This window comes from Sitodiplosis mosellana, unplaced genomic scaffold (assembly GCF_009176505.1).
Source record: "Sitodiplosis mosellana isolate CC-2019 unplaced genomic scaffold, AAFC_SMos_1.0 Smas_scaffold_1, whole genome shotgun sequence".
Classification (NCBI taxonomy): Eukaryota; Metazoa; Arthropoda; class Insecta; order Diptera; family Cecidomyiidae; genus Sitodiplosis; species Sitodiplosis mosellana.
Window position 1 is genome coordinate 16,716,193 of NW_022595244.1, and position 27,159 is coordinate 16,743,351.

General features: G+C 36.5%; 4 protein-coding genes across 19 annotated transcripts in view; 2 read left to right on the forward strand and 2 right to left on the reverse strand.

Annotated features, from left to right (window-relative positions):
- Positions 1 to 5,243, forward strand: part of LOC129570964 (protein sprint) — a 145,324-nt gene extending 140,081 nt beyond the window's left edge. For all 14 annotated transcript variants that reach the window (XM_055450988.1, XM_055451425.1, XM_055451363.1 and 11 more), the window contains 5 exons: positions 2,654 to 2,839; positions 2,925 to 3,187; positions 3,332 to 3,700; positions 3,797 to 3,995; positions 4,090 to 5,243. In XM_055450988.1, the coding sequence (XP_055306963.1) occupies positions 2,654 to 2,839; positions 2,925 to 3,187; positions 3,332 to 3,700; positions 3,797 to 3,995; positions 4,090 to 4,220 (1,148 nt within the window). In that variant the 3' untranslated portion in view covers positions 4,221 to 5,243. The remainder of the gene's footprint in view (positions 1 to 2,653; positions 2,840 to 2,924; positions 3,188 to 3,331; positions 3,701 to 3,796; positions 3,996 to 4,089) is intronic.
- Positions 5,244 to 6,206: 963 nt separating this feature from the next.
- Positions 6,207 to 11,546, reverse strand: LOC129571769 (ribosomal L1 domain-containing protein CG13096-like). 3 transcript variants are annotated; one of them, XM_055451652.1, is made up of 5 exons: positions 11,147 to 11,546; positions 9,429 to 10,057; positions 8,932 to 9,120; positions 7,793 to 8,851; positions 6,207 to 7,700 (listed from the first exon to the last, which is right to left on the reverse strand). In XM_055451652.1, exons 2-5 carry the CDS (start codon positions 10,044 to 10,046, stop codon positions 7,107 to 7,109), a joined length of 2,460 nt encoding a protein of 819 aa, XP_055307627.1. In that variant the 5' UTR covers positions 10,047 to 10,057; positions 11,147 to 11,546; the 3' UTR covers positions 6,207 to 7,106. The 3 variants fall into 3 exon arrangements, with proteins under 3 accessions (XP_055307627.1, XP_055307761.1, XP_055307697.1); XM_055451786.1 differs by having other exon boundaries at positions 10,614 to 11,155; XM_055451722.1 differs by lacking the exon at positions 11,147 to 11,546 and adding an exon at positions 10,614 to 10,817 and having other exon boundaries at positions 9,429 to 10,457.
- Positions 11,547 to 11,624: 78 nt separating this feature from the next.
- LOC129572107 (26S proteasome non-ATPase regulatory subunit 8) lies at positions 11,625 to 12,833 on the forward strand. Its single transcript, XM_055452058.1, has 4 exons — positions 11,625 to 11,757; positions 11,846 to 12,021; positions 12,100 to 12,307; positions 12,401 to 12,833. Exons 1-4 carry the CDS (start codon positions 11,659 to 11,661, stop codon positions 12,704 to 12,706), a joined length of 789 nt encoding a protein of 262 aa, XP_055308033.1. The 5' UTR covers positions 11,625 to 11,658; the 3' UTR covers positions 12,707 to 12,833.
- A 681-nt stretch (positions 12,834 to 13,514) lies between these two features.
- The window catches only part of LOC129572511 (sortilin-related receptor-like), a 14,735-nt gene continuing 1,090 nt past the window's right edge, over positions 13,515 to 27,159 (reverse strand). Inside the window, exons 2-19 of the mRNA XM_055452509.1 lie at positions 22,546 to 22,812; positions 21,380 to 21,535; positions 21,168 to 21,297; positions 20,876 to 21,087; positions 20,417 to 20,598; positions 18,543 to 20,338; positions 18,139 to 18,471; positions 17,925 to 18,050; positions 17,722 to 17,826; positions 17,501 to 17,640; positions 17,331 to 17,436; positions 17,088 to 17,242; positions 16,707 to 17,001; positions 16,519 to 16,576; positions 16,309 to 16,439; positions 14,663 to 16,211; positions 14,397 to 14,568; positions 13,515 to 14,322 (exon numbers count right to left, since the gene is read on the reverse strand). Coding sequence (XP_055308484.1) covers positions 13,996 to 14,322; positions 14,397 to 14,568; positions 14,663 to 16,211; positions 16,309 to 16,439; positions 16,519 to 16,576; positions 16,707 to 17,001; positions 17,088 to 17,242; positions 17,331 to 17,436; positions 17,501 to 17,640; positions 17,722 to 17,826; positions 17,925 to 18,050; positions 18,139 to 18,471; positions 18,543 to 20,338; positions 20,417 to 20,598; positions 20,876 to 21,087; positions 21,168 to 21,297; positions 21,380 to 21,535; positions 22,546 to 22,812 — 6,240 coding nt within the window. The 3' untranslated portion in view covers positions 13,515 to 13,995. The remainder of the gene's footprint in view (positions 14,323 to 14,396; positions 14,569 to 14,662; positions 16,212 to 16,308; positions 16,440 to 16,518; positions 16,577 to 16,706; positions 17,002 to 17,087; positions 17,243 to 17,330; positions 17,437 to 17,500; positions 17,641 to 17,721; positions 17,827 to 17,924; positions 18,051 to 18,138; positions 18,472 to 18,542; positions 20,339 to 20,416; positions 20,599 to 20,875; positions 21,088 to 21,167; positions 21,298 to 21,379; positions 21,536 to 22,545; positions 22,813 to 27,159) is intronic.

Sequence of the window (27,159 nt, forward strand, 5' to 3'; positions counted from 1 at the left end):
ACAGGAGTACATTTATAGAGTATTTCATTAAGAAATGCAGTGCTAAATGCAGCGATATCCATAAAATTTAGAACAATTCGAAGAAAATATTGAGAAAATACCAATTGAACGTACGAATTGGTTTTATTTCCCATTCGGCTATTTAAGTAAAAAACAAATGGAATTGCGTGATCCTTAATTGGTGTCACTTACAGTTCGTCCATTAAAAAAACGCACTTGTACACACATTTTATTGATTACGTCTGCAAAATTGTACATTTCTACTGTAAAATCTACACATTTATCATCAACGCAAGATTTAATCGCTGTTCGCATTGCAGAAAGGCGAAAAAGCGATCAATTGATTTCGATGCGGAATTCTCGGAACAGGGAAATCAATTTGAGAAAATGATATATATTGCAATTGAATCGATGGCAAGCGACAAACAAATTTCTGCGATCACATGATTTACAGTACCCATGAACTGAACCAAATGGAGATATTGCACTTGAGAATCCTCGCACATGTTACAATAATTGTGTCATCATTGTGTATCAAAATTTTATACACATTTATTTTGTGTAAAAAGAACTTTAAGCGCTGATAATACTGCCATAAATGAATTCAATCGATTTTCGGTATAAATTGATTCCAACTTTTGATACATTTCACAGACATGGAGATGATATGCGGTTTTTATTTTCGCAACTCGTTAAAATTCAAGTAGCAAATGTCAAGTGGTCATATGGAATTTCCAAATGGCCGTTCATATTCTTTTGATTCCTTGACAATGCTATCGCTAAACCGCTAATAGCACAATAAAATTGAAACTCTCCAACATTGTCGAAGTCCTAAAAATGTTTTCCATGTGAAAGATTAAAAATCAATAACAAAGAAATCGAATAAAATCTTGAAAATGAGAGCAAAACTCCATCAATGATTATAACGGTAACATAAATTGCCAAAACAGTTGAGTACATGATATATGTCTAATCGAACGCCAATCAATGTGATTATATTTTGAGTGTATATTTTTCTCTTGGTTTGGCACAAAATATGAAGTTACAAGACCTCATTTTTTGTACACCTTTCGAACGAGAGAGAATACGATAAAAATAGCCCAGAGTGCTGAACAATGCACTAAAGTAGTTCATTGACATTGAATACTTTGATTTACTTTAGGATTGTTTTGTTTTGACACCATAAAATTGGAAGCTTGTGTATGCAATTAAAGTGGCTTATCAGCTATTCTGTCTGGGTGAAAATGGAAAATAGTTTATATTGTATGCAACATATGAATCACTTTTTGCTGGCATTCATTTATGATCATGTTTATTCCATCCCGTTGTCGTATGGAATGTCGTAGAAATGCGATTGAACATATCAAAGTTCTTTGCTACGTTTTGATGACTTGTGAAAATAACCACCGTTTCCAACTGGCACTCAGACAAAGTGGCGATTGGAATATAGGGAGAAAAAAGGAGATTATTTGAACTATAAATTCATTCGAACTACTTGAGATTGTGTAATCTAGATCCATCGTTCACGATGATAATGATTATATTTTTTTACCACTTAAAGTGTTTCCAAGCATTTTGTTGACACAATATTTGCTGTTTAGCGGCATTTCTGCCTCGAAAAAAGAGAGAGAAAAAGAATCCATTGATTGATTGAAATTGAGCTAAATGATTTCCTATTGAAACACGAAACTTATCATTGATTATCATGCATTTATTAAGACCTCACGTAAAGTTATGTGAGCTTTTGTCTTGCTTTAGTTTCATTTTTTTTTTCAACACATTTTGTCTCTTTTTCAGACCTTGTCCGTTCGATAATAATCTACGATGTGCAATAAAGCATACTCTTTCCCTCTCGAGATTTGGTGATTTTGAAATGTGTTGTTTTTTCTCTGCTTCTTTTGCAAACGTAACGTAAATATTTATTGCAACATGTTGCTCTCGCAATCATTAATCAAAACTAACGAGGGAGAGAGAGCGGGAGAAAAGCAACGAGTATGTTATTATTATAGTCTATGTTATTGATGAGTGAACGTATTTGCTTTTCCTTGCGGCATTTTTGCTTCCGGAAAAGTAATACGCACATTTTATTTTGTGCGCATGATAATCGCGAGTAAAGTGCGCATCAGACAGTTCGAAAGTGAAATTGAATTGCGTGAAATGAAGAGAAAATGAAATATTGCAAACAAAATTGTTGACATAAATGACTGTGTATTTCATATTTAGACTATTGTCTGGCTGCAACGCAAAACTAATTAAAAGAACGTCAAACCAGTTCGATTTGCCGTTAAAGTGCATTGTTATCAGAATCGATGGAGCCTCATGCAAAATCCCCATATTCGATGACGTTGATCTGTCGTTGTTTGATGTTTTGCCGCGGGCCTGTATGTGACAGTGATGCATGTGTGGCTTGAATTGAAATTGGCCTACTTTTGCCTATGATTTCTTACTTTGATGTCGCCTCCTATTTAAATTATTTAATCAACACAATTTATTAATAACATTATCAAATCGTCGGCTGTTCATTCTTTTTTGCCTATTCGCAATTTGAAGAACGTTTTGCATGTTTCCTTGACAAACGTAGAGATAGTGTATGAGTGTGTGTGCGTGTGGAATGTATAATCGATACTAATTGCGTTTATTTTTCACGATGCAGGTCACCCACGAAATAAAACAACAACAAACGGCCCAGGCGATTCAATTGCAGCATATGCACTGACTTTGGCACAAGATTCGTCGTCAACATTTGCTCGCAATATCGAGAATTTCATCTCATGCACAAAGGAATCGCGAGAATTATCACCCCAAATTATTATGCGAAATATGCGACAGTTCATGAGCGGTAATTCGTTTGCTTTCAATCAAGTTCATTCATTCAGATCAGCGTAAGAGAAGAAATTTTTAAAAACAAATCTTGAATTTTTCAGGTATGAAAAATTACTTGGTCAAACATGGTGAAGGAAATTTTCAACAAGAAGTACTGCGAGCTAGATCAATGCTAAAATCCGACGAATTCCTCAATTTGGACACTATTTTGGAAGGAGTCATGCATCAATTGGTTGTGTTACCTCTACGCGAACATCTTTATGGATTGTTTGTCGACTATTACACGGGCACCGGCGATATTCAACTGCTCGTCGAGAATGTCAAAGCTTCTTTCGGTAAATCACCTACCGATTTTGGACTTCGGGTAAGTCTTTCAATCCGTAGTTAAAGAAATTTTTGCGAGTGAGAGAAAAAATGAAATGTTCCTTGGCCACTCTAATCTTTGAACATTTACTGAAAAACAAAAACATGGAAAAAAATTATTCATCGTCTTCTTTAATCAAAATAGCCCTGCATTAAAACCCCATCACCGACTGCAATGCAACGAATCTCGCTGCTGATCTTGCGCTTACAAGAAGCCGAATTGCCGCTGGCCAAATTGGACATTCTACTATCGATCGTGACATCGATCATTGAAGCCACGACAAATACTCAAAGTCATGCACTGGGTGCGGATGACTTTTTACCGCTGCTCGTGTACATTGTGGCCAAATGCGGTTTTATTGGTGCTGAAATCGAAGCAGAATTCATGTGGTGTCTACTACAACCATCATTACTGAACGGAGAAGCTGGCTACTACTTGACTGCTCTCTGTAGTGCTGTACATGTACTTAAAAGTTTTATAACCAATGAACAGGATGGTACCGGTTCATTAGATGTAAGTCAACCCACACATTTAGTAGCTATTTTGAGTGGGCTATGAATTGTTTAGTCGATCTTTTCTTATTGTATTCTGGATTGTCATTCGTTTCAGTTTCGATCATCTTCGTTGCCCGCCTGCTCATCTGTATTGCGTGTGATAATACCCGATGAATACAATGGCTCATTGCAAACGCGCACGTTACCGATTCGGCCGCACACAACAACGCGTGAAGTTTGCCGAATTATTGCCCACAAGGCACGCGTCACGAATCCTCAAGATTACGCTCTTTTCAAACTAGTCGATGGAGAAGGTTTGTTTTATATTCACAAGCAATTGTTTTCGTTTCTTGTTCTCCATAAAAAATAAATTCCGTTTTCACTTACGGTTGTTGTTTACAATTACAGAAACCTTGCTTCTGGATTCAGACTGTCCACAAGAGATTCGTCTCACTGCCCGTGGTAAACCTTGTATGCTTGCGTACAAGCGTATCGATGCGAAAATTGCATGGCCCACAACATCGCAGGCATTTCAATAAACAATCAACCGCAGAATAGAGAAAGCCTTGATGAAGACGCCGAAGAAGACGAACAAAAAAGAAAAAAAACCTTTCATCTTTCATTGCAAATCCATGGAGCAGCTTGACTCCAAAACGAAGAAAAATTGCACATCTAAAAATAATTTATGTTCTAAAATCTTCTCGATCAACAACCTTCTGATGTTGTTGATGCCAGACGAAAGCACTAGACTACAAAAAATAAACAATTTTCTTTTTATTTATTTCGATGAACCAATGAGAGAGAGAGAGACACACACACACAGCACACAGTTGAAATGTTGTAATCCCAAAGCAAATCGATTTACCATTTAAGGCATATACTTTCTATGTTTTTTAATTCGTAGTTTTGAGCAAGAGACGAGGCAACTTGAATTCAGCGTATTTACGGCAATGCGCTCGAAATTTGATTAACATTAGACAGATTTTTTGTTTTTTTTTCGGGGACTAAAAACCAAATTTATTTCTTGCTTTTATCCAAAAGACAAATCCTAACAATACTTGATTTATTATTATTTATGAAGGGAATTTTGTTTTCATTTTCCAAGAACATGAATTAAATAAAAAAAAAAATTGATATTTAAATTGATTAATCCGAACTCTTTTTTTTTCGTTGACTAAATTATTCCGAATTCATTGTAAATTAATTTACGTTATAACCAATTTTAAACAATTTTATCGGGAGAGTGAAAATAAATATTTAATGTATGAAAAGAGGAGAACAAAGTCAAAATGAATTACACTGCCTTTAGTCTCGACATTATTCCGCAATGTCCTGAATTCACCAATTTCTTGGCAAGAAAATTCAAATTTGCACAGACTTAATAACTAAAACGAAAGAAGAATTCTATGAACCTTTTGACCATCTATTTTTTCTAATCCAAATAAACACATCAAACCGACAAATTAACCCATTTTCAATACCTTATGTGTGTGACACCATTATAATGAACCAGAACAAAGAAACCATTCAATAAAATGAACCAACAGTATTTTTAAAACCTATATTTTGTACCTTCTTTCCTAACAAAAAAACAAAGAAAAAACAACCAAAACATTTTCTCTCAAATCCATTTTAACGTAAACCATTCGTTCGTTCGTTCGTTCGTTCATTCAAATCATATTTATATCCCCCCTTTTTGATGGATCGAATGGTTTTTTCCCATCTCGAATTATTTCAAACACATATATTCCATTCTGCGTTATAATAAACGACTATATAATTATTGATACAATCAATTTTTGATTAACTATACTAAAAAAAAACAAGCAAATTATTACGCATTTACATTATTTAAATTATATTAATTGCAAGTTCTGTACAATTCTCAAATACGAGCTCGTAACAATATTATCGAGAGAAAAACAATGTGTGTCTACGATTTCTATTTTTTTTTGTCACGTAAACACATTTCGTTTGCGATGATAACAAATAACAGACATTAATTGAAAAATTTAAAGGTTTGAATATCGTCAGATCAATTGTGGAAAATAATGCCAAGCATTAAACTGAAAGAAAAGAATGTCGATTAATATATGTATGTTCTGAGTGTAATGAAAATAAAATGAAAAAAAAATCAAATCCGAAAATAAATTATGATTTATCAAAGAATATTATAAAATGAAAACGAATTCGTCTTTTATTTGAAGAAAATGCGGCTTCAAAGGGTATTCTAACACAAAATAAAAACCCAGGATATCCTTTCAAAGCCAATCATTCTAGAACAGGTTACTCTTTGGGTGACTAAGAGAATCACTTACCTACGTTTCTCGTGAACGTAAAGCGATGTAAAGGTAAGACTTACCCGGCATGTTTTCTATCTGTCAACAGAGTAGCAATTATTTATAGCAATTGCATGTATCAATATGGAAAGGAAAAGCAGTCAAAAAGCCACTCCCGTCGCCCACATCTGGTACAGATGTCATTTTCCTCGCAAAGTTTATATAAACAAAAGAAAAGAAAATCGGTTTGGTTGATTTTTTTTTTACTGTCAAAACTTTTATAATATAGTTTCAATTCATACGTCTCTTAAATTAGCTAATAAAATTGAACTTATTCTCTATTTGCCAGGTTTTAAAAACTAAATTTCTCCGTTAAATGATTCTCTTGAAAATAATAACTGAACGTTCTTAAAGCATTTATGCAGAAGAGCAAAAAAAAATGTATGATATATAGATTTTAGAATTCATTTATTTACCATTATCATTATCATTATTATTATTTGTTAAATTGCATTTACATTCTTCGATTTCAACGAGATGATCTCCGACACGTGATTTTAATTACTTTTCTCTTCTGAAAGTTTTGGGTATTCATAATTTTAAATTCAAATGGAAAAAAAATGAATGAAACGAAATAATAATAATAAACTACAATAAAATTTCATGCGGTATTCACGTTATTCATTTGTTTTTTCTCAATGAAGATGCCCTAAATCTATGACAAAGATTCGATTTGTTTTTCTGTGATGACAAATGAGCGATGGTAATTTTTAGAAAATTAGATAGGGAAAAAACAAATATTGAAATTGCAAATCGAATAAAAAAAGAATGAAAGTGTACTTTTGAAAAGAAAAGAAAAATAGAATGAAATCGATGATTTTTGTTTCGACCAAAGAAAAAAAAAGAAGTTAGTTTGATTAAAGTATTTTTTTTTTAATTTGAACGTTACGAACGCTCAACGAGTTTGTTTCCATTTGTTTCTGTCTGTTTATCTGTTTCAATTTCGACCGTTCGATTCTCAAATCAAATACAATTTACTGATTTCCATTGATCCAACAAAAACTACGGCACATTACGAGAATGGACTCAGCAGTAGTTGTTATTACATTTTAGATTTTCTTCACAGTTTTTCTGTTTGTGCTGGTGTTAACCAATGTGTGTTGCAAGCTCGACACAACAACTATTCAGACTAATATCGTTAACGATTTGCAATAGCGTTGCAATGTCTTCGTACGTTTCGATTTTTTGTGGTGAGGCAACCAACCGCACGTTTTTGCCATCAACATTCAGGTAGAATGTTTGATTCTTCAGAATTACCGTTCGATCGAATTGAATACGAATGTTTGGATTTTGGCACTTGCGACGGAACATGATGTTAATCGGCCGATAGTTTTGCCGCTCATCGGGATTGATGTTTGGATCATGCACTTCGCCAGTGTACACTTCGTGTACAATGCTTGTATTGGCTGGTGTTTCATCCTTTTCTTTCTTCACTGCCACATCAGACTTCTGCTCTTTTTCCTCCTCGGCACTTGATTCGCTTGACTTGTTCTCTGCGCCATCCTCAGATTTGAGCTCAGCCTTCAATTTTGGCTTCTCTTCATCTTTGTTGTCATCCGCTTTCTTTTCATCCTTCTTCTCTTCATCGTTATCATCATCGGCGGAGGCAGATTCTTCGGTGTCTTCAGTTTTCGGTTCGTCTTGCGGCGTTTTGGTTGATTCATCTTCTTTTGAACTTTCCTGCAATTCGAAATGATTAATTTTACAAAGTAAGTATTGATTTTCAACATTTTTCTCTTGGATTTCAGAGCAACCGAATATTTTAAACAAACCTCTTTAATGTTATCTTTGCTCTCTTCTTTCTTTTCGTCCGATTTTGTGTCCTTTCCTTTCGACTCTGTGTTGCTATCGCTGTCACTTTTCTCATTCGATTCCTCAGTGGCTGCACTCTTCTTTTCAGTAGCTTTTTCAATTGCTTTGGTTTGTCTCAAGGCCAACAATTGTTTGTTCAACGGTTGCAGCAAAATTTTGTACGTCCATTCACTAGAAGGCAACTCAATTTTCTTGATTTCGTTTCCGATTTGCATCAGACTCAGGTTAAGGATCGATTTCTCCACTTTCGGTTGTTCCTCGGCCATTTTAATGACGTACCACGTCTCAAAGCATGTTATCTTACGAATTCGCCTGCTGTTCGGTATATTCATACTGACAGGTTCGCTGATGATTCTCTGCTGTGTTGACGGCGTTCGAACAACGGGCAAAACGGCTTTACGTTGCTGCACCAATTTCTGCGGCGATGCTTGCACAATTTGTTTTTTGGGTATCATTTTCCCATCTTTCTCCGTGTATACGTACGATGTGACATTGTTCTCCTTTGAACGTGACGATATGATATTGTTGTTACGCTTTTTGTTCAGCTCATTTTCGTAATCGTCTTTTGTAACGACCTTTGTGACAAGCGATGGCACCGTTACTTTGTTGGTCGGCTTGCATAAAGTCGAGTTCAGTATTCGAGGCGGTTGTCGTAGAATGGCCGGTTTGTTTGTACCGATCACACGAGATTGTGCCGATATTGAGTAGGTCTTTGCTGAAGTGGCTCCTTGTAATTTGCTTTGGATTAGCTGATTTTGTGCCAGCGGAGATTTATTTATTTGCCGCACTACCGTTGAGCTGCCGATTTGCTTGCGAATAATTGTAGTTGGTGCTCCGGATGAAGACGGCCGAATCAGTTTGTCGTCGGAAAGGATTTTCGTGTGTTGTGTTTTGCGACGATTAATATTCTTCGCCGAAGATGTGTCTTGATCGGATGTTCCACGGCCGCTGCCAAAGTCATCTTCAGACGTTTCAGTTTCTTCCGTCAGTTTGCGTTTCCTCAGCTCCAATGCACCATCCTTTTTATTGAGAGATAACATATGTTGATTTGTTAATATTACAGAACACACGCAAATTTCAACTGAATCAAGTGTTTTACCTTTTGTACTGCAATTTTGGTTTGCACTAATCGAGCGCGATTTATCGGGCTCGCTTTGCTATCCATTGCAATCGTGCGCTTGATGATAAAATCATTGGGATATTTGGAACGTAACTTAGCCGCCAGTGCATCAGTGATTGGACTTTTGCTCTTTTTGAGCTGTGCATCATCTTCGCTACCTGACGGAGACTATACAAATTGCAATATAAACAAATTCGACATTAATTTTCGCCTTTTCAATTAAAATTTTACGTTGTTTGTATTCAGAGAACGGAGTCTAATAATCTAAATGTTTGACAGGTGTAATAGAATCAGCTTTTGAGGTTAAGTGTCAAATAAGAAACTATTGACAAATCACCTCTGAAAATGTCATAATAAAAATAGAACTCTGTCTAACGACCAATTGTTTGGTTTTTATATACAACAAATGGAGTCGAACGGAATGATGAAAAAATAATATTTATTCCCATTATGATGCATTCGAATATGACACTTACGTTTTGAAAGCGTCGCTTAGCATCCAAAAACAGTTGTTTTCCATGTTCATCATCGATATCGATATCGACTTCAAGCTTTCGTTTGATTGCAACAAAACCGGCTGGTTTTCTGCCTGGCGTACCTTTGCCTGAGCCCGGCTTTCGCCCTGGTCCCGATTTCATGCCGATTTTCTGCAGCATACGCTTTTTCAAAGGCCCCTCATTGCGTGGTAAATCATCGGACGACAGATTCATTTCGTCATCGCCATCTTCACCTCCTTCAATATGATCCAGTTCATCATCTTTTCCATGTTTGCTCGCACTTACCACGGGCTCATCCATATACTTTGGATTCGGTTTTGGTGTACGTTTACCGCGACCACCGCTAGCAATGATTGCTTCAATTTGAGCCTTTTTCGCTTGTTTTCTTTCGCTCAACGACAATTTCTCTGGCTTGTCCGCCTTTTCGATGCTTTCATTTGGGTTTGTCTCATTGTTTTTATCGTCGGCCTTGGTGCCGTCCGACGCTTCAGTTTTTGCTGGTGTGGCTGCATTGGCTTTTCCCGCCAATGGATTTTTCGGTTTGCGACCTCTTCGCTTTGGTGCGACTGGTGGTGGTGTCGGTGACGTTTCGTCCATTGCACTTTGTTCTATATTTATGGGAGTCAATTTAACAGAACAATGTTTAATTTGGTATTTTAACAACAACTTATCGTCTAAATCTAAATTATCATTTGCATCGCTGTGCTGTTCGTTGTTTGTTTTTGTTTTGCCTCTTCTTCTTGATTTCGACTTCATCTTGAACGGCTCATTTTTTTTTTTTGATTGATGAAATGTCAAATCGAAAACGAAACTATATACACAAAATTGAGGTGACTCTGTGTGTTATTCAGCTATGGTATATTTTGGTCGTCGTTTTTGTGCACTACCGAATCGGTTTTTTTTTTGTCGTCTTATTATGCGCGCTTAGAAAACTTGCGACGGCTACTTCTATTTGATATGTATTCGATTGTTGCGATTTGTTTTGAGTTGATTTTTTTCGTGTTTGGTCTACAAAAGATGTGCATATAAATAGCTATTGTTGTGTATATATATTTATGTCGTTTTCGCTCGGTACAATAAGTTCCCGCGCTATTGATAACTATGCCATTGAAATTGCTTTGAAAATACGGAAAACCACACGAAATTCAATTTTCACACACTCACTTTGGCTCAATGTTCCAAAATCGAATTTTTCCCGTAAAAAAACGATGGATTTTAATGGAATTTTATGAAAATAATTATAATTATACTGCGAAAAATGGGTAATATTTTGTGAAAAGCAACGCGAACGCCATCAAGACTTTTTCTCAAGTTGAAATTTAGTAGTTTATAATACGAAATAATTATGCCACCAAAAGTCTACACACGCATCCAAAATGGCGGCCCCTTTACGTATTTCGGGTATCGTATAATGCCATCAGAGCGATTTCGTAAGGGAACTGTACTCTAATGATGACATCAAACATTTTTTTCTCATCAAAAATGTCGGAAAAATGGATTTTTCGCGCACCAAAGACGCTGAGAGACGATTGAAATATGTTGATGACTTTTTTTACGGCCACTTTGATGAACGAAGACAATAATATTGTAGCAATTTCTCAGTTTGACATTATTTCGATTTCGAACAGTAATTTACAGCAGAAACAACAACCCGAAACGAACTTAGTACGGGCAGCGTATTCGCCATTTTTACTCACCACACAGACAATGTTCGTTTTATGTTCGGAGATAAAAGTGGAAACGAGATGCAACACTTTCTGAACGTATCAACCAACGTAAATGAAACTATAAACAAACTTGGGATTTAAATTTATTCGCTTGCTATGCATGAAATTTTACTGCAGAATTTTCAATATTTTCACACGCCAAATACAATATTATGATTCACAATCAATTTTCATTGAATTTTTATAAAACAATTTATTGAGAAATAAAAATTTCGCGAATCGAAAAAATCTCAAATTCGATTTACTCTCAAACACAGAGTTTTGTGTTGTGTTTGTTTTACGTTTCGGTGTTATTGACTGAAGCTGTCAAGATTTCGTTTGCACAAAATACGTTTGAGAATCGATTAGTGCAGTGGTAATTGCGTTCACTGTTACTTGTTTGAGCGAGGTGGCGCTGCCGGTCGAACACTGTCCATTGAACTGCTACACAGTCAACAATAAACAACAAATCAAGAAAAGTCATCGCAGTGAAATCAGCAAAAATGGATTCAGTCACAGCTCTATACAAAGACCTTAAAACCGAATGGGATAAATCCGCACCAAATTTAAGAAAATGCGGCTCATTATTGGATCAATTGAAGGTAAACGATTGAATAAGTGTGAAAATCGAAATTAACTTTGTTTTTTTTATATTCAATTGAACTGATTTGTATACCTAACCTCAAATAGGTTGCGCTGACTAAGCTAGTTTTTCTACCAACTGGTGAATCGGGGGTATCGAAGAAGGAATTGTTGGTTGCACGAGATGTTCTTGAAATTGCTGTTCAATTTAGTGTGGCCACTAAAGATGTGACAGCCTTCGAACGCTATATGGCTCAGCTAAAATGCTATTATTTTGATTACAAGTACGTTTTGATTGTGTGCGATTTTCTATGTCTCTTTAACAGCGGCTTCCTAATGATTAATCTATTGTTTCATGGCAGGACTGAGATTGGTGAATCGGCGAACAAGTATCAATTGCTTGGTTTGAATCTACTGTTCCTTTTGTCTCAGAATCGAGTGTCCGAATTTCACACCGAATTGGAATTGCTGCCGCAAGAGATCATCCAAACAAACGAATTTATTCGTCACCCATTGGCAATGGAACAGTATTTCATGGAAGGGAGCTACAACAAAATTTTCAGAGCCAAGGTAAAAACGACACAAAAACTTACCGTTTGAACATTTCATCCTCATTTTTGGGATCATTTCTCGTATTTATCATTCAATTTTGCCCGTTCACAGGGTCAAGTTCCATCACAAAGCTACAACGTTTTCATGGACCTTCTGGTGGATACAGTACGTGACGAAATTGGTGCTTGCTTGGAAAGCTCATACGATAAGATTTCAACGAAAGAGTTGCAAAAACGCCTAAATTTCAAGAATGAAAAGGAAGTGATCTCGTTTGGCAAGAAACGGAACTGGGTTTTGGGTGCTGGCAACGTTTATTCATTTGCTAGCCTAACGCATAAGCCAAAGGAGCCGCTACCATCAGTTGAATTGGTCGAACAAGCCATTTTCTATGCCCGTGAATTGGAAATGATTGTTTAGTTTAGGTTTATTCATATATTTTCTTATTGCAAAGCATCAACTAATTGAAAGAAAAAAAAACATTAACAAAACAAATCAGCATTGGAATTAATAAGCGAAATAAAGAAATAACACAAATTTGAGCATGTTTTGGTTGCCTTTTCATTGGATTTTTCTCTTTATTTGCTCTCCGAAACTATTCTAATGACTTGTAGGGCCTCACACAGCGGTTCGGGGAAATTCTCAGTTTGAGAACCTCGAATTCAATTTCACCCAAGGCAGAAAGCTAATCATCTGATGACAATGATTTATGTTTCTGTCAAATTTCATTTGTTGACGATGAGCGTACTAGATTTCATATTGGAAGCGCTGAATCGCTTTGAATTTTTAAACATAGTTTCAAGAAACGTTTTCTTCGCATCAATTAAATAACAATATGTACAAAATGGAATCAGCACTTTTTCATAGTACTCAACAATGAGTCCAAGCGAATCTGATAGTAAAACTCCATCCGGATCGTGTATGTAGATTTCTTTTATCATTGTTTTAGACCAAAACTGCATGAAATATGCGGTCAATCATCGTGCAGGTAGTCAAACAATTGGCTCAAGGAATTGCCAAGTACGAAGTTTTTGGCGAAATTAGTATGACTCCTCTATGCGGTGGTGCTGGTATACCTCCATAGTAATTGGAAGATGGAGAAAAAAAACACAAGCAATCCTTCATTTTGATCCAATACTAATAATCTACCATTCCAACGCAAACTAACTCACCTTCCTATTTTTTCTCTTAGAACTGTGAAATAAAAGTAATTCTCCAATTGTGTTCATTTTTGTTTCAGTCAAAATATTTATTATTAATCTTGTTGGTTTTGAAGTTGTAAAAATGAATGCAATACTTTTTTTTATCGTTCAGCTGTTTGTCTTTACATAAATGTGTGTGCGATCACTCGTTATTCATATGCATATGCAATGTTTTTTTTCTTCTTTTCTTTAAAGTTTTATCCATGGTTCAAACCACGTTCAGCCTTTATTGTGTCCGCAAATTGCAATTGTCTCATTTTATTTCTGCACGGCAATTCAAACGAAAAATAAGTTCATCTTAAATGAACCCGCAGACAATCTCACATATGATTCCGTTATTTGCTACTTAATATAAATGTATAAATAAAAAAATTATCTACAATTTCACATTTGGAAACACAACGCCATCATCGTCTTTCATTAAAATGTTTCTCACTTTCTCATGCGTATTACTTTTTTTTTGGCAATGAAAAACAGGGAAAAAAAACAAAGTCTTTAGCTTAAAAATTACGTTAGTACGAGTGGTTCGTCGTCATCAAAGCGAGGCATATCGTTGATATTATCATTGATATTATCGTGGTGAATATCGTCATCGTCTCCGATTCTCGTCGTTCCGGTTTTGGTGTCGTAATGTGAGTTGGCAAAGCGTGAGAAGTTATTCGACATTCTTCGATGGCGGCGCACCATGTAGAAGATGACACCACCCATTGCACTAACAAGCATCATTGGTATGATAACCATCCAGGTGGATGACTTTTCTGGCAACATTAACGATATCCATGCCTCCGGTTGCACCTCAATGTGTTCAATTTCGTGCACTGACGAATAGAATCCCTGTAAAGAAATTAAGATTAGATACAGTCCGATAAAAACGGCGCATAATTACATTGTCCTATTTTATTACGTACTTTTTGGGTTCTCAAACGAATGCCCATGGTAAATATCTTGCCAGCTGCCGTATTGCCACCAAGATCCTGAATATTGATTAACGCCGGTGGCTTCTTTACTCTTTTCTTTATAATTGGAGTCACCGAATCATTTAAGATTAAACCAGGAACGACAACCAATTCGTAATCATATCTGAAATGTCAATGGATTACGAGTTACAATTTGAATAAATCGTAAGAAAAAAAAAGACCAAAAATTCAAATCCAAAATCAATATCAACACTTACTTGTCATTATTGTCTTGGATCTCGTGCCAGTACACCACGTATGTGCCATTCTTTTCCGGATAGACTTTGAGTTGACGCACTGGAGGTAATGATGGCGCATGTATCTTAAGTGTAACTGGTTCAGCGTTGGTTGCATTTGTGGAAATACTTATGTTATACACAGCACCATCAGGAATATCTTTGAATTTATGCGATACGGGTTTGGTTCCCCTGCGTATCACTTCAACAACGTTCGTCTCATTGGTAGTGAGCTCCGTTAAACTGATTTGATACGATGGTGGATATTTGTCAAGTATCGGACAATTGTGCTCCCATGTGAGTTCAATCTCATGTTTGTCCGTAATCATTGTGGCTTTAACATTACGTGGTGGTTTCAGTTCATTATATTTCGTTTGGTATGTCTTTGGTGAGGATAATGGCCCGGGTCCGACTGGTGCAACAATTCCCACACTCACCAGATAAGACTCGCATGGCATCAGATTTTTGAGCGTTGCTTTTAATGCTTGAGTCGTTTGCTTTGCTTCTTCGTACAGTTCATCGACTGTGACACCATAATAAATGCCATATGTGATATTTTTGAATGGCACTCCCGTTGGTTCGCTCCATAAACATTCTGGAACCCCGTTGACATCTGTCACGTTTACCGATGAAATTTGGGGCAATGGGCTGCCAGGCAAAACACTTGAAATCGATGCTGGTCGACCGAAGAAGTTTTTCTTAAAACCGGACACTTTGATGTTTATGTTCGCTCCTTGCACCAAATTCGCTACTCGGAACTTTGTTTCTTGGGTTTGGTTTGGCTTGAGCTTTGGATAGGTTTGCGGTAATATGGTTTGTATCGAATAGCCATCAACGCCTTTAACTTCATTCCATTCAACTTGAATGTAATCTGGACCAATGTGTGTTACATGCAAACCAGTCAAACGATCCATATCAGAAGCGGTGTCAAAAGTTAGTCGTACCAATTTCGAACTTGGCGACTCATTCTTGGAGTTTCGTGCACGCACCCAATACTCGTACGTAGTGTTTGGTTCAAAGTTTGATTCCAGAACAATCGAATGTTCATTCGGACTCACCTTCACCGAGTGTGCCGAGTTTACATTGATTGTTGCTGCTCGATAGTAAACGGTGTATTCCTTCAGGACTCCATATGCATCTTTTGGTGGCTCCCATGAGATTTGCACACGTGACGAATTCAATTGGGTTACATTCACATTCAGTGGTTGAGTTGGTGTGCCCTCTTGCGTTGTGACATTGATATACAGATACGGTGCATCAATACGATTGCTATTCTTGAGTCGTACATAAACCGTTACATTATACATGGTGTATGGTGTCAAATTCTCAAAGCGATGTTGTGTGTTTTCAATCCATGCACTATGATTCGACCAATTATCCTCGTTGGCCAAAGAGATTGATGGAAGATATTCAAAGTTTTGACTTTCACCGCCATTGGTTGGCATGTACCAGAAGATCAAGAAGCTGGTTGCGGTCATGGTTCGTTTGTATGGGAATAGAAAGCTCACTTGGTAGAAACGGTTTGATGTTCCTATAACAAATCCAATCAAATACGTCGGATATGTTACTTCAGAGTGAATCCAAAAAAAAAACTTGCGCATAAGTTTCGCTTGAAATAAACTACTTACCATTGCAATTGGCTTCATCATCATAGGCAAAACAATCGACCTTTCCATCACATAATTTGGATTGTGGCAGACAAATGTTGTCACACATGAAGTAACCCGGACGACATGTAATTGTTTCATTCTTTTCGTTTCTAGAAATTAAAAAAAAAAAAACGATAAGAAAACCTTTGACAGAACACCTATTTACGTTGTTGAAAAAAAAAAACTTACATCTTTGGTGGTTGTTTGCAACTTTCCTCGTCACTTCCGTCAATACAATGAATCCTGCCTGTAAAGAAACGAAGGGTGAAGTCGAATGAAAATGTCCGAACAAAGAAAAATACTGTTCATCATTTCTCGCTCAAAATATGTTCACCAAAATCATTTTTCAGTGCAACAAATGTTGGACATCAACTTACCATCACAGTATTTAGTTCGGTCCAAACAAACACCATCACTGCGGCATCTGAACTTATCTTTGCCACAAACCGATTTCGGGCAATTAACTTCATCCTCGCCATTAGTGCAATCGTTGAATCCATCGCAAACGTACGATTTTGAAATGCAGCGCCCGTTGTCGCAGGCAAATTGATTTTTCAGACAAATATCTGTGTCGACGGGCTCATCAATTGAACCTACGCTTGGTGGTGTGGTCGTGTTTGTTGTACAGCCAAGCTCATCAGAACTATCACCACAATCGTTTACACCATCACACTAAGAAAAAAAAATCAACGTTTAGTTGTTTTTGTTGTAGAGTATTCTTCATCGTAGTCTGTTGTGTTTTTTCTTCTTCAATTTACCTTCCACCAGTGCGGCACACAGCGGTCGTTGTTGCACTGGAACATCCAATCATGGCACGTTGGCATTATGTTATCGGTTTTGTGATTCGATTCGGTTGATGTTGGTACAGTGCAATTGGCTTCGTCGTTTCCATTCATGCAATCACGATCTCCGTCTATGGGAATTTTGAAGTGGATTCATTGATTTTGCACTTGGATTCAATGATTTATATATAAAAGATTCGAACTTAATTTTACACATACCACATTTCCATGTTGAATAAATGCATCGGCCATCACCACATGAAAACATCCATGGTTCACACTCCTTATTTTCACAATTTTCTTCGTCACTTCCATCGGTACAATCCTATAAGCAATTCATTCAACTAGTTAGTACGAAAATTCGATTCTTTCGTATTTCTTAAACTTACGTGTTCATTGTCGCAGAGCCACGATGATGGGATGCATTGATGGGATGTTTTACATGTAAATTCATCAGGTTTGCATGTGATCGATGTGGTTCTTGTACAATTTCTCTCATCTGATCCATCTTGACAATCGTCTTCTCCATCTTTTTTTTGCGGTTTTTTTGAAAACAAACGGAATGTTTCTTTTAATGCCCAAAAATTAATTGAAAATGTATTTATCTTACCGCAATGCCAAATGCTGTTGATACAACGGCCATTACTACACTTGAATTCTTCTGGTTTGCATGCAATGAACGAGCATGCAGCTTCATCACTTCCATCCTGACAATCTGTTAACACAAATAGAAAACCATTTTGAATATTCAATGGATTTTTACTCAAATGAGATTAGAATATGATTTGATGCATGCTGATGATGCTCACTTACCATTGTCATGATCACATTGAAAGTATTCTGGAATGCATTTGCTATCAGATTTACATTGGAACATGTGCGGCAAGCAGGGGTTTTTGGATGATGGACAGGTTAATTCGTCAGAATTGTCGCCACAGTCTAGATTATCGGAATAAGGACATTTAGATTTTTTTTTGCTTACTGATCTGATATAAGCCAAAAATTTGGAAATACGCAAAAGACTCACCATCATCTCCATCACATCGATAAATATTTGGAATGCATAATTTGTTGGAGCATGTAAAGAATCCTGGTGCGCAGGTGTTTGACAGTTGTGGACAAGTTTTGTTGCCTTGTGGTTGTAAAAATCCGGGACACAAGCATTCGCCAGTCGATGACATGGTCATACCATCTGGGCACAAGCATGCGAAATTATTCATCGGAGCTCCAACGCACATGTGTGAGCACTTATTCGGTTTGCCACAAGCATTTGTACCGGTTTGAACAGCATGACCGAAAACCTTGATGTCCATTAAGCTGGTCATATTTTCGGCAATTGCACGAATTTGAATGCCAAGATCTAGAATGAAAATAACATTGAATGAAATTCACATTAAATTCATGATTCAAAATCAAGCCGAAATGTTTTACCTTTGTCCGCTGAAAAGATAGCGTTAATCTTCCAATCGTCCCAGTACATCAAATGCTTGTACACAGCCACGGCAAATGGATGCGAAGCGCGTGAGTCATCTTTCACTACTTTAGTGAATAACAATCCGTTCAAATCACAGCTGCCAATGTAATCGAGGCTAGCGTCAACCCAATAAACTCGCTCGGCTGAAAAATCAATGGTGATTCCATTTGGCCAGACCACATCGCGTTTGGTGAAGAGTGTTTTGAAGTTGCTTCCATCCAAATTGGCTCGGCTAATCGATGGATTGTTGAAGCTCCAATCGGTCCAGAACAAGAAACCAGCCATTGGATGCACAACAATACCTCTTGGCTTCGGTAATTTATCGATAATCGTCTTACGAATGCGAGGCTTCGACAGTGATGTGCTCAAAGCTTCAATCTTGAAGCGTGTTCCATCGACGAAGAACAACAATTCAGAGATCCAATCGTAAGACATGCCCTCCACTGATGACAAACCAGATTCCGCTAAAATTTCAACCGATCGATTTCCATTTAAGCATTGTCTGCCGATTTCATCGGTTTGAATATCGGCCCAGAACACGCAGTTATTCTTCAAATCAAACTCAATGGCAATGACATTCTTTAAGCCAACAACTGGTAGCACCTCTTTTTTACCACTTAATAATGAAATCCGTGCGATTTTGTCACGTTGAGCCACGACGAGAAAATCGTCCTCGGGTGCAATTGGACACGGAATTCTCTGTGGCAGATACTGATCAATGAATCCATCAACACAAACATCACCTTCGATTTTCCGATAGCCCTTTGTTCGCATATAAAATTCGCCTGGTTTGCATGTGCCTGGAAGTTTGTAAATATCTTCGGAAACAACGGTACGATTGCGTATGCACGGTGAGTTGGCGTTTAATCGGGAGAATCCATAATCACATTCGAAATCCCATGAGCTGCACTTGCAAATTTCCGTTCGATTTGGTCGACTGTAATCATGGCCGTTGTAGCATTTCGCATGAGCTGCACGACGATGGTAGGTTTCTTGTTTTCCCAAGATGCACGGAACAAGGGATTCACCATCAAACGAACCTGGTGACCAGAATTTGTAATCGTCCTGTGTGCAATTCGATGTGAATGCATTTCGCAAATCTATCTTCAAAATGATCCATTTGTGTTCATCCGGCTCCGAACCAAACAATGTAAACTCGGTGGAGTTGGCATTCGGTTCGGTCATTAGGCCATACACTTTCAAATTTTTCCCGTGGAATTCATGTGGAATCCATGTTTCACCTTCATCCGTCGAGTACAAGATTTCATTTGTTTCGCCTTTCGATTTGAAATACTTCACGGCAACCAGAATGCCACCATGATCGCCATAGTTGAAGAAGTAATAATTTCGCAAGATTTGTGTCCATGTTTGGCCAGCATCACGCGAGATAAACACACACGGATGGCCTTTGAGATTCTTTCCGATGACACCTGTTGCCATAATTACACCTGGCGCTGTTTTTGAGCTCATAATCGTTACGGAACGCGTCACTGGGTAAAGCTGACTGAACTTTTGTGACAAGTGGAGACTGCATTTCGTGCAGTTGATCGGTTGACCTTCGTTGTCCACAGTTGGTGCTTGAATTGGTCGCCAGCTCATACCATGATCGAATGTAATCACAGATCCCAAGTTTTCAGGGCCAACCATGGCCGATGGCTTTAAAACTGGAGGATTAATGATTTTCGATGCGATGTATATGCCACGAATTCCTTCAACTTTGTATAAATCGGTGAATGCTTCGTCAGATGTTTGTCTGTAGAATTTTGATAGAAAAACGTCAGTCTCACAGATTCACTGTGTGTGTGTTTTTTTTTATTTTTGTAAAACTTACGACAACCAACTGTTTTTCCATGTCAATTCAGGAATATATGAGAAAATCTGCTCCACACTTGGTACAAATCGGATTTTCTTCATTTTGTCATCGGATTCGGACACATATAGATGAGCTGTGATGTCGGTGTGAACTGCTGAGATCATGACACGTCTTCCTTCTACATCGGCAATATGAAAGCCCTGTTGCGAGAATAAAGAGTGTTCATATGTTGTTACTATAATATTTAATGTTTTCAAAAGGTTCGAATTGAGCGTATCAAACGCGATAAACATTGTCAGAAAGAAGTAATATGCAAAGACAAAACATCGGATGTCTTGTATTTGATTTATTACGAGTTCAAATGAAAACAATAAGGCGATAAAAGTTTTATAAATATTATTAATCGATTGTTGGCAGAGATCAGAAGAACCCATTTAAAACTAAATTGCGAACTAAGTTTAGCAAATTGTGACTTACCTTAATTTCGAGCTCAGTTTGGAAGTCGGCTTTGACAAACGTTCCGCGTCGATAGGAAATGAACAATTGTGTATTGTTTGGTACTTTGCGTGTGGCAAACATAAAATCCTTTTTTATGTGAAAATCTTGTACATTTTCAATGAGCAAATTGAATTTTTTCGGTTCGTCTATCAGCAATAGTGCAGCATTCATGAAAATGATCGATGATGAATCTAAAACAGAAGAATGCAATAAAAAAAAATCTCGATTAATTTCAAGTGGATTCGAATAGCATAGATGCGTTTATAATTACTGGATGGATCTTTGCGCTCTACATATAAGTGAACGGGCATGTTTGCGTCACCGGACGATGACCATGAAAACGATTTCACGAATGACTGCAGCATTGTGAATGTCTCACCAAAATCAACGGTATAGTACAACTGGAACGAAAATGCAGTCAACATATTAGATTATGTGTGTGATTCGTTATGATTGATTTAATTTAAGGTCGGCTCAACTTACCGTTCGATCGGTTTTGTCCAACACCAGGAATGTACGTGAATCATGTTCGTAGAATGACACTTCGGATGGGGTAAAATTCACCATATGTTTTTTAATCGTTCGTCCAAAGTCGGCATTTGTGAATATCGCCTTGTGCTTTGGATCGGTGAAAACAATCTAAAAATAGAATGTTAAACAAAAGGCGTCAGGCATTTTAATATCTTTTTTTTTTCAATGACAAACAATTGCAAATATTTCGCCAGACAAACACATTGTCTCTTTTTACAAAAGAATAAACGGAAAATTTCAACCATTTATTTTAATTTATCGATAAGGTGGCCAAATGCTTTTACAAAATGAGGACATTTGAATTAAAATGGGATTTTATCACTAAAAATGTATTTTGCGCCAAAAAATAACGTGTAACGTTATGTTTACGTCGTTCTCCTAATTTATTCTAAACGCATTCAAACGTCATTATTATATAGACATTTTTTCTTGACTAAATCGTCCATACTTAGTTCAATATCCTTTAATCTAATCAGCCCAAACTTGTTTCTCTCCAATTTTGGAAATCTCGTGAAATATTATCTTCAAGTCAGCGTTTTTTATTAGAATATCTTATCCGCTGTTTTTGTTGTTCTAATCAAAAACGCTGACGCAAAAAAAAATCAGTGGAAATAATTTTTTTGATTAAATAAAATACATCATCGGTTAGAGCTCTTGAAATACTATATAAATAATATTTCCAGTATTTTTGAAAATTCAGGTAGAAGTAAAATATAGAGAAATCTAGTTTCCATCATTTTTGATAATCCTAAAAAAATGTGACATTTTAAAATTGAGTCAACTCATGACGTTATTCCGGTGTATAATATATCATTTGGAATCGACATTCTCCTATGTTTGGCAAATATTTTATTTCGAACAACTTTCGTGCTCCGAGTCTGGTACAATACGGAATAAATGTGTTTCATTCCCACTTAAATTGCTTATTCAAACAGATGATCACTTTGTTTCGTTAAAAACAGATATTTTTCTCCTTCTTCTTCTTCTTCTTTCTAAATAAATCTGAATGTATTACTGCCACATTGCACTCAAAACTGAAAACGGAGTTCTACTCTGTGTATCGTTAAATTGAACCAAATTGATGCACTTAAAATTGTATGAATCGCTCTTGAACTTACCGTATTATACATGGGATGCGTTGTAAACTGATCCACTGTTGAATTGATGAGTTTGTTGTTGGTGTCGTTGATTTGGAACAGATACGTTTTATCCTCGAATGTATTACCATTGTTGTAGGAAATGTAAACGGATGATGGGATCGTGTTGGATTTTATGTCTTCCATTGGTCCTGGTGGTGGCTCACGGGCCAAGCAAAGCATCACATTGGTACCTTCACCCAGCCAGTGTACCATCAATTGAGCATGTGAGTCATTCAGTTGATTCAACTTAATAATAGAGAAAGAGAAAAATAAACATTTATCTTGTTAACGGACTTCATCAGAGGCTATCTAATGTAAATAAAAAATACAGAAATAAAAACAACATAAACATGGTCGGCCATCGTATCCACTGAATAATATTCAGTGTCAGGAAATCAATTTTACGGATTTTCCACTCAAGATAAACGAACATTCACGCAAGTCTGTATCGTGCCAGTTCGTGTTGCTTTCCATCGTTGAACTTTAGAACGATAAAACCATTTTGTCGCGTAGATTTTATCAGTTGAAGCCGGGAACAATATAAATTTGTTCGCGAATTGACTCTTTGTTTTTTTTTTTATTCCAGAACTGATAACGAATTGTGAGCTGCTTTTTATCACTCGCACAAGTGCTGATATACATGTCGCTGTCACGAAAACGAAATCTCCAGTCATATGACCACTAACTACACAATGCGGTTTTTTTTTTTTTGATCCGGACTTTGAGTATTTCAACTTGTTTTCAAGGCATTGTTGCATTTTTTTCGCTGACAATGTCGCTTTTTTCCTATGTTTTATTTTTCATAGTTCACTGGAATCATAGATAAGAAAATCCATTTTAGTGCAATGAATAAAACGACCAATGGACTAATTAGGCCAAGCAATGGGTTAATCAAATTTCTCTGTAACAGACAAGACGATTCGGCGGCATTTGTGAAGTGCCATTTTTTTTAAATCAGACATTCAACTTAGATTTACTGCGAAATTATGGCTGATGTTTATTGTTTTGATTTACTTTCCGTTTCCAAGAATTGTTTTCTACTTCTATCTTTGCTTCGATTCAATTATGCATATGTTTGCAAACAAAAAATCCTGTATATATGAGTAGTTTGGAGCAAAAATGGTATGAAGAAAGGTTGAGCGGAAAAATGTCGATGATGAATGAGCGGAAAATGGATACCCGTGTGGAAAATTTTTGGCTGACTAGTCAGTCGATTGATTTGGGACATTTTGACTGACTAAAAGTGATTGTCTCGATCAAAATAAGCAACTGCAGTTGACTTCAATCACAAATCACTCTTAGTCAAAATGTCCCAAATTGGTCGACTGACTGAAAGAATAACTAAACGTGATTATCTCCATATAAAACGCATGATTTCAATCAGCTTAGCAGTTTTAGTTGTGTATCACTACATATAGTTACATACAACTGAGTGACTGTTAGTCATTTTATTTGCACACGGGTAGCTATATAGTAAACTTTAGTGAACTATATAGCTATCTCTTTTCATTTAACATTTTTCCACTCAATTTTTCGGTATAACATTTTCGCTCCAAACTATTCATATAATCCGTGCTTTTTCCTTCTAATCAGAAAACGTTTTTTTTTTGTTATGTTGATATGAACCGGAAACTTTATCAAAATATAGTCAACGGAGTCCCAAGAAAGAAAATTAAAACGTTTTTCTTGATAAGTGTTGAATATCTCCCGAAATGCGCGCTGTTTACGTTAAAATTGAACGTAGCGATAAGATGTAGGCATATCAAATAATTAACACAATATTACTACATTACGTTTCGAAGAGTCGATCACAAAACGCAACAGAGCGTTGAGCTGTATACGAACCGTATTGTTTACTTAGCCGGTATTCTAGGCGACGACAACTATATGTCGCCAGAATTTCCTAAGAACCAAATGATTTTCTTTTTACGTCGAAATACTCGATTCTTTCCATCGATATTGAAATGTTTCTTTTGATTGCAAATTTTCGTTGAAAACTGTGTCATATGATCTATGAGATCCGGGTGGGGAAAAACATCCTGAGAACAATTTTTTTTTTATATATTACTCGATTTACATTCACGGAACTGCATTGTGATGTTGCCTTTTGACCAATTGGCGAAAACAATGGGGCAAACTATCAATAACATAGAAATGGTTCTGACAACCTAATGAACCACATTCACTGCAATGCATTCAAATGACAGATTTAAAGAGCATATCTATCGCTGTGTTGGTCAAGGGACTCGTGCATGACCAAACTATATGTGTGCATGGTTTTGCGGTTGGTATTTGCCCACATTTGATATTTAATTAAATAAAATATACAGCATGACGCTATAATAAACTCTATGGACTGGAAGGAGGAACGTAAATGATGTGGGCATTTTTGACCAGATTAACATTAGAATCGATGACAATTGGTTCAGAATCAGTTGTGCAACTAATCAATTTGGTTCTTGAATATTTAGGGTGAAAGACAATGGGTTTGTTAATATCCATTGAATAGACGTTTGCCATTTTCGGTTCGTCAAAATTGCTACTTTGATTTTGGTCAACAAGACAATAGGCACTGAAAGATGTGATAACTTTTGATTTGCGCAGCATTTAAGAACGCTTCAATTGCTAATTGCAAACATGCAATAATAACGGATGGGCAGACAAACAACGGCAGATAGATGGCATTACAGATAGGAATCGAAAAGATTGTCTCAAGTAGAAAAGCGAACGAAAATAAAGTACTTGATGAATTTGTTTGTGTTCATTGCTCGTGACACAATTTCATAGATAAAAGACAGCAAAAAATTTATTTCTTAACAATGTTGATTTCGATATTTTTTTTATGTGCGCCATATTAATCTTCTTTTTTTTTCAATTCAAAATCCACTTGAAATACGTTGAAAAACAATGCAAAGAATTGAAAGTTATTTATACGGTATGTATTTATTTAACGCGCCATGTGTTATAAAGGAAATAGAATATTTGCTTTATTAAAAATAAACACGTCTCTAATGGAAGCAAGAAAAAAAAAATGAGAAGAATTGTCGACGCACAGACACTGACAATCCAATAAATATATGAACGAACACAAGCCTGACGCATCATCGTCAGATCGGCATATCCAAAGTTCAATGGATGAATGTTGACTCAACATTGTTGAAGCATACATACTCGTTGAATAAGTTATTAATGCAAATGATTATATGTAAATCGAACCTCCGACAACAAGTGCATTTTATATTCTGTTCGAGATAATTTGATCGAACATCGTTGCCATCGTCGTCGTCGTTATCGTCACATCTTCCACTCGTTCATATGTCATTTTTACGACGTTCAATTGCAATCATTCGCTTTGGATGTAATTGAAATCAATACAATTATTTGTGAAAGAGTCAAAGTAGATTTCAAGTCACCGTTCGGTGGAAATTGATTAGATTGGGCGACAGAAAAATAAAACCAAACATAGTCGCCAATAAACAACAAGCGAATGTGACCGCGCACATAAACATCACTTCGATTGAAATGAAATACAACAACACTAGACTGATATAACCTAATTGAAACTCACAAAATGTGCGATGGGGGTGATTGAAATTGCGCTTCATTTTGGCGACAAAATGATTCAGCGATAATTTATTTTCAGCTCGAATTCTAACGAACATTCCATTTTCAAATTCGAATCATTTTGTAATCAGATCCCAAAATCAAATTACTTGTGATTGTATGCCGAGACAAAACCGCAAACAAAAATAACTGAAACACTTTATTCTCTATCAACAAACTGAACCTGTTTTACGTATTGCTTTAAATCAACGTCAAATTTGTGTTAGTAATGTAATCAACTCACTTAGATAGTCTTGTTCATTTTGCCATACGTTTATTTTTTCAATCAAATAAAAACTGTTTTATATAAATGCGATTTGCTTAATTATTCACCCTGGTTCTCAATGTGATACGAAAGTGGAAATGAATGTAGAATAACCTCTGAAAAAAATGCTATTGTCATCGGGTTAATTTTACGTGTTCGGTGCTCTCAATATTAAATAGAAAGTTTGTTTTTTTTATTCAAATTTTATTCCATCGACAAATGCACAAGCGAACAAATATAATCAAGCAATTGCGCAAATTCATTGAATCATAACGGTTTTCGGTCAATTTAGGCAATTTGAACGCAATAGCGATATGAATAACGGTTTGTCGTTTTCTATGCGCCACTAAATCATTTGATAAAATTGTATTCGCACAAGTATCGAATGAATCGAGTGAACGCAATGTGAGCTATGCACCTGCAGTCGGCTTAAATAACATGACTCACAAATGAAATTGCGTCGCAAAATTTTCCACACGGCGGCCTTTGTCATACGATACGCAATATCGCATAATTCACATCAATTTTGCTCATTTATATGGGGATTGATTCAATTTATTGTGATTCTACCAAAAGGAAATTAATGCGTTTGCTTCGAGCCAGCCGGTCATAAAAATATCATGAAAATTAAATACAAAACAGAACAGAACAGAACTGCTGGAATGAAGTTGCGAAAGAGAAAGAGAAAGAGAGAGAGAGAGAGAGAGAGAGAGAGAGAGAGAGAG